The sequence below is a fragment of the Girardinichthys multiradiatus genome, chromosome X, assembly GCF_021462225.1.
Source record: "Girardinichthys multiradiatus isolate DD_20200921_A chromosome X, DD_fGirMul_XY1, whole genome shotgun sequence".
NCBI classification, from domain to species: domain Eukaryota; kingdom Metazoa; phylum Chordata; class Actinopteri; order Cyprinodontiformes; family Goodeidae; genus Girardinichthys; species Girardinichthys multiradiatus.
Genome location: NC_061817.1, coordinates 31,310,523 through 31,317,525, shown reverse-complemented (window position 1 = coordinate 31,317,525; position 7,003 = coordinate 31,310,523). Strand labels below are relative to the sequence as shown.

The 7,003-nt window shown below is 40.3% G+C and overlaps 1 protein-coding gene across 1 annotated transcript; it reads right to left on the bottom strand.

The window, feature by feature from the left end:
- Positions 1 to 3,859: 3,859 nt before the first annotated feature.
- Positions 3,860 to 5,492, bottom strand: LOC124863213 (telethonin-like). Its single transcript, XM_047357509.1, has 2 exons — positions 5,209 to 5,492; positions 3,860 to 5,119 (listed from the first exon to the last, which is right to left on the bottom strand). Exons 1-2 carry the CDS (start codon positions 5,355 to 5,357, stop codon positions 4,729 to 4,731), a joined length of 540 nt encoding a protein of 179 aa, XP_047213465.1. The 5' UTR covers positions 5,358 to 5,492; the 3' UTR covers positions 3,860 to 4,728.
- Positions 5,493 to 7,003: the final 1,511 nt, after the last annotated feature.

Sequence of the window (7,003 nt, the reverse complement as noted above, 5' to 3'; positions counted from 1 at the left end):
CTAACTGGTGTGATGTTTTTTGAGATTTGTTTGATTCACAGTGAAATTCTGCTTGTGCATCATCTGTTTATTAAAAATGTGTCATTGTTTACTGTGGTTGACATTCTGTCTCAAGTTTATCAAGACTCAGCACGGCATGGTATTTATAAAAATATTACTGTTTCATGGTATCATGGTTTTTACCCAGACTTAAAGCAATAAATGTACAGGGGTTGGACAATGAAACTGAAACACCTGTCATTTTAGTGTGGGAGGTTTCGTGGCTAAATTGGACCAGCCTGGTAGCCAGTCTTCATTGATTGCACATTGCACCAGTAAGAGCACAGTTTTGCTCAAAATATTGAAATGCACACAACATTATGGGTGACATACCAGAGTTCAAAAGAGGACAAATTGTTGGTGCACGTCTTGTTGGCGCATCTGTGACCAAGACAGCAAGTCTTTGTGATGTATCAAGAGCCACGGTATCCAGGGTAATGTCAGCATACCACCAAGAAGGACGAACCACATCCAACAGGATTAACTGTGGACACAAGAGGAAGCTGTCTGAAAGGGATGTTCGGGTGCTGACCCGGATTGTATCCAAAAAACATAAAACCACGGCTGCCCAAATCACAGCAGAGTTAAATGTGCACCTCAACTCTCCTGTTTCCACCAGAACTGTCCGTCGGGAGCTCCACAGGGTCAATATACACGGCCGGGCTGCTATAGCCAAACCTTTGGTCACTCATGCCAATGCCTAACGTCGGTTTCAATGGTGCAAGGAGCGCAAATCTTGGGCTGTGGACAATGTGAAACATGTATTGTTCTCTGATGAGTTCACCTTTACTGTTTTCCCCACATCCGGGAGAGTTACGGTGTGGAGAAGCCCCAAAGAAGTGTACCACCCAGACTGTTGCATGCCCAGAGTGAAGCATGGGGGTGGATCAGTGATGGTATGGGGTGCCATATCATGGCATTCCCTTGGCCTAATACTTGTGCTAGATGGGCGCATCACTGCCAAGGACTACCGAACCATTCTTGAGGACCAATGGTTCAAACATTGTATCCTGAAGGCGGTGCCGTGTATCAGGATGACAATGCACCAATACACACAGCAAGACTGGTGAAAGATTGGTTTGATGAACATGAAAGTGAAGTTGAACATCTCCCATGGCCCGCACAGTCACCAGATCTAAATATTATTGAGCCACTTTGGGGTGTTTTGAAGGAGCGAGTCAGGAAACGTTTTCCTCCACCAGTATCACGTAGTGACCTGGCCACTATCCTGCAAGAAGAATGGCTTAAAATCCCTCTGATCACTGTGCAGGACTTGTATATGTCATTCCCAAGACGAATTGACGCTGTATTGGGCGCAAAAAGAGGCCCTACACCATACTAATTAATTATTGTGGTCTAAAACCAGGTGTTTCAGTTTCATTGTCCAACCCCTGTATATTATGATCTAATTTAAGTTCAAATGGAGCAACTATTCCTAATTTTGCTAAAATAATACAGAATAAACAGATTTAGAAGTAGTTGTCAAGTGTTTACTGTGCAATATGTTTTCTCTGATCTCCTTATAGAGTAATGCAGCTCTAACAAGCTTTTATATGTGCTGCTTAATTTTGGTGTACAGGGCAGAGCCTGGGGTTGACATCTCTGCAGACCAGCCACCTGAAGCTTCAAAACAATTTTATCACAATAAGGATAATAATACTGAGCAGCACTCCTCATTTTTCACAACCAGAAATGTTTCCAAACATCCAAATCTGTCTTGAAAGCGAGGAAAAAGTATAAATTATTATTATGATTTCAGTCAACTGGCCAGCAGTGTGCAGCAGCAAGGGGAGTACTGCTTTACTGGAGAACTCAGTCACTTTCATTCTCTAATTAGGATTTTAAACCTTATTAATGGAATTATTAAAACGTTTAGCAGTATTGAAGCCTTATCTTTTTGAAACCTTGACATACCTTGAAATGGGCAATAAAAACTTGGTTTACAAAATACATCAGGGTCATTTGATATTAAATTAAACAAATGTTTGTACAACTACTGGTCATAAAATTTAGAATATCATGAAAAAATTGATTTATTTCAGTAATTAAATTCAAAAAGTTAAACGTGTATATTATATTCATTCATTACATACAGACCGATATATTTCAGATGTTTATTTCTTTTAATTTTAATGATTATAAGTGACAACTAATGAAAACCCCAAATTCAGTATCAGAAAATTAGAATATTAAGACCAATACAAAAAAAGCATTTTTAGAAATGTTGGCCAACTGAAAAGTATGAACATGAAAAGTATGAGCATGTACAGCACTCAATACTTGGAGTAATAGTTGGCGCTCTTTTTGCCTGGATTAGTGCAGCAATGCGGTGTGGCATGGAGTTGATCAGTGTGTGGCACCGTTCAGGTGTTATGAAAGCCCAGGTTGCTCTGATAGTGGCCTTCAGCTCTTCTAAATTGTTGGGTCTGGCGTATTGCATCTTCCTCTTCACAATACCCCTTAGATTTTCTATGAAGTTAAGGTCAGGCGAGTTTGCTGACCAATTAGGAACAGGGATACCATGGTCTTTAAACCAGGTACTAGTAGCTTTGGCATTGTGTGCAGGTGCCAAGTGCTGCTGGTAAATGACATCTGCATCTCCATAAAGTTGGTCAGTAACAGGAAGCTTGAAGTCCTCTAAAACTTCCTGGTAGACGGCTGCGTTGACCTTGGACCTCTGAAAACACAGTGGACCAACACCAGCAGATAGCATGCCACCCCACACCATCACTGACTGGAAACTTTACACTGGACCTCAATCAACGTGGATTCTGTGCCTCTCCTCTCTTCTTCCAGACTTTGGGACCTTGATATCCAAAATAAATGCAAAATTTACTTTCATCAGAGAACATAACTTTGGACCACTCAGCAGCAGCCCAGTCCTTTTTGTCTTTAGTGCAGGCGAGATGCTTCTGACGCCTTCTCTTGTTCAAGAGTGGTTTGACAGAAGAAATGCGACAGCTGAAACCCATGTCTTGCATACATCTGTGCGTGGTGGTACTTGAAGCACTGACTCCAGCTGCAGTCCACTCTTTGTGAATCTCCTCCACATTTTTAATGGGTTTACCAGGTTTCTTCAATATTGAACCTTTTCACAATATTCTAATTTTCTGAGATATTGAATTTGGGGTTTTCATTAGTTGTCAGTTATAATCATCAAAATTAAAAGAAATAAACATTTGACATATGTCAGTCTGTGTGTAATGAATGAATATAATATACAAATTTAACTTTTTGAATGGAATTACTGAAATAAATAAATTTTTTCATGATATTCTAATTTTATGACCAGCTCCTGTAGATATCCTAAAGTTTTGTGTATAAAGTTTTCTTTTGTAAAGTTTCCTCAGTCTTTTGGACATTAATATATCCTCCATCATTAGCTGCTGCAAAATGTTATTAGCTTTTTCTGTCCATTTAGAAACCTCTTTCTTGACTATTAAAGAGTGAATATTCAGTAACAGTCACCTCAGACAGCTAGTTTCTTTAGATTTTTTTTGCATGGTTATTTTACTAGAAATGCCCATGCTAGTTTCAATATTATTAATGTCTTTCAATAGATTAGGCTATGAAATAGTTATTGTCATCATAACCGCCCTAGAGCAGGAATGTTTTAATTTGGTTTAATTTCACTGTGAGAAAAAAGGTTGTTTTTATGAACTGTTTTTATACAGTATAGGCCTATACCTCGTTTCAACAGAGCCGTTTTCTATGCATAATTCAACATTTTAGTGATTATTTCATTTCATGACTTTGTTACAGCTGTTTTTGTAGGTCCTGATTAAAATCGTTGAGGGAAAAAAACACATTAGAAACCAAAGTATTTCAATGTTTTATTCATTTCTGTGCATTCAGAAAAATAACAAACGTTTAAACTTTTGATATTAAAAATACATCTCTAAGAAAAAAAAATCATTACACACATTGGACATCTATTCCCATGTCCAAACTTAGTCACTGCAAACTGTGGCTGACCATCTATTTAAAGTTCAAATGAGCTGCAGCTCAACTAAGAAGGATTAAGTTTAATAATTTTCTTTGCTTATTTTAATTGAATGTGCACATGAACATACTCATATCCACACCAACAGTGTGCGGCCATGCCAGTACATTCTCTTCTCTCCACTCAGATCAAAGGTTGGCAGAAGCTTCTGGGTTCCTGGAGGGCAACCAACTCTCCATGACATGCTTTCTCTCTCCTCACACCTCTTACCCTTCCTCTTTCCATCATACATCACTTCTTCATACATGAACATTTACTACACACATCAGTTTCTGTCTTTTATCAGATAAAATGGGCTTAATCCATTAACTATTTCTTTAATTAGCACTTTTCAAAACAAAAGTGCATAGTTTGACCATCACACTGAATATCAGCGTTTAGGGTGTATACAGCTGGCCAGCACAGGCAATGATCAGCCTATGGTGAAGCTGACACCTTCTCCATCACAGTGCAAATACTTTCACATAAATACGTGTAACTCCACTGAACAACAAATTCCAGCTTTGATAAAATGTGACATTTGTAGTGCTAAAATTCTACGGTTACTGTCTAGATGTCACTAGTCTACTTATGTACATCTTGGTATAATCCTTTCTAACAAGTTCTGCTCTGTGAAATCTATTTTGCATCGGTCATCCCATCTGTCTTTCCCTAACATCCTCACTTCTTCTTTTGTCTGTTTCCTCTCAGCCTCTTTGGGCTTCCTGGGACATGGAGCGACCCAGCGTTTTGGGTGCTTTGGCAAACTCCATGAGAGTCGGCTTGACCGGTGGGAGGTCTCTGGTGATCTCGTCCACGCTCCTCTTGCTGGGACAGATGCCATCTGGCGTTGGGAAGGGCTGCAGATCCTGCTCCGTGTGTGGGGCCCCGCGTCCGAGCCTGACACCCAGCTCTGCAGGTATAAAGATGGGCAGTGGGAGGGTGTTTCTCTTTGGCAGCAGCTGGTGCTCCCTCACCCCTCTTTCCACAGTGCCCACCCTGAAGACTCCAGAAGGGCAGCTCTGAATCAGAGAGCGATACTGCCACTGCCGGAACATGGTCTCTCTGCGGGAGTCATCAGTCATGTTCATGGTCTGACTGTAGATGTCAGAGAAAAATTTGAGTTGGAAACTATAGAAGCATTCACTTTAGAGGTCTATGTCATTGGGCTACCTGGTGTGTCTCACCTGTCCTGAGGTTGGGTCTTGAGAGTAACACTGTGCCAGTCAGCACTGTAACTCTCCCTCTTTGCCTTGTTCTCCTCCCAAACGCTGCAGGTCAGCTCACCTCCCATCCCCACTCCGTTTCTCTTTTCCAGCACGCTACAGAAAGGCATCTTCTTTGCTAGAAAGAGATTTTAGATATTTTTTTGCGTCCACTAAGTTCTTAAAAACTTCCTTTAAATCTGGGATGCTTCAGCTGGATGTGTTTCCAAGCCTTGTCGCCCTTGAGGATGTGTCTGCCTGGACTCAGTTCTGTCTACTGCTTTTATACACGCCGTGTTGCTATTTTTGCTTAATGTTGTCATTCTGCTTTGCAGTGCGTACTGACATCTGACACCGAATCTTCCGTGGCTCATTCCCGGAGACCTAGAGGGCAAACAGAGAAGACGTTTAGGGTAATTGGTTTGATAATCCCTTGATTTTCAGATTGTACATTCAATCACTTTTTTAATCTCTTGGCCCAGCTCTTTCCACATCAGCTGTGACTACAGAGAGGAAAGTTTAAACAGAGGTTAAAAAAACTTGTAGACAGGCAACGCGTTCAGTTTTCGGAAATAGAAACAGTGAAACTGCTGTTTTCCAAGGATATTTCAGGCATATGGGTTGGTTTAGAAAAGAAAGGTTTCAGGTATGCTCTCCTGATTTACCCTTAGTGCAGTTCATAAAGATCTTATGCAACAACTGGGCTTGTTATCAACATAACCACCTAGCCACCGCGTTAGATGTCAGCAAAAGCTCCCCCGCCTGTGATTCATTACCTCAGTGACAGAGAACCACATAAGCTGTTATGAACTCAGGTTACAGGCTGTGAAATACATGCACACATCCCCACAAATCTACACAGACTCACCTCTGACAGTCATCTGCTGGTGTGATGTTACTTCCAGTCCCCCATCTGTGACTCACTCACCCACATGTGGCTCTGAGATCATCCCACTGCAGATATCACTTATCACAAACACAGCATCCAGCACGATCATCATAACAAAAAGTCTAGATGATCAATCAATTAGAAAAAACTTTTTTATTTCAGGATATTACAACATTAAATTACCAGAAGTTTAACTTTAGTTCTTAAATTTGTGTAAACTCATGTACTTCATTTGAACAGTTATTGCAGTCGCTTGGACCAAGTTCCTTTTCATTGACACCGTGTGTGTAAAACACTGCGCTAAAAAGATACAGGGTACAAGCAAACCTGGGGCATCCCCCCGGGTCATATGTTCAGTCGTAATAGCACTGCAACATTTCTAACATTTCGGACATCTTGTAAGCCTCTAAATATGGTCGTTCCATGTTGAAAACTTGTAGGTGCTTCAGTGTGAACCAAATGATGAACAGACCTTCACAATAAAAACAAACTATTATTTATATGTTGATAGTGATTTAAAGGTTAAATGTCTTATTGTGCAAAGCACACAAACTATGGCTTTGAATATATATTTTTATTTAATCGTGCAGCAATATTTGTGACTAAATGTTTCCAGTAACCGCTGACTGATGTGTGCCATTCGTTGACTCGCGGGAAATGTTATCAAATCCTCGATGTTGGTGGGTTTCCTCAAATAGATTTGTGACTTCAGGTCAGATGGAATAAGCTAAAGTTGAAACTTCTTTCCATGACATACGGTAACATAAATAACACAGTAAGCTGTTTTCATAGCTTTGATCGTCGTCTTCTTCAGTATTCCATGATTTTGTATTTGTTTTCTGGTTTTTCTGTTATATTGCTTATATTTTATTTTGTTTTCTGGTCTGT

Coding starts and splice junctions, on each gene's coding strand:
- LOC124863213 (XM_047357509.1), bottom strand. CDS start 5,357: ATGCCTTTCTGTAGCGTGCTGGAAAAGAGAAACGGAGTGGGGATGGGA. Junction 5,120..5,208: donor AAGACCCAACCTCAGGACAG/GTGAGACACACC, acceptor TGACATCTACAG/TCAGACCATGAACATGACTG.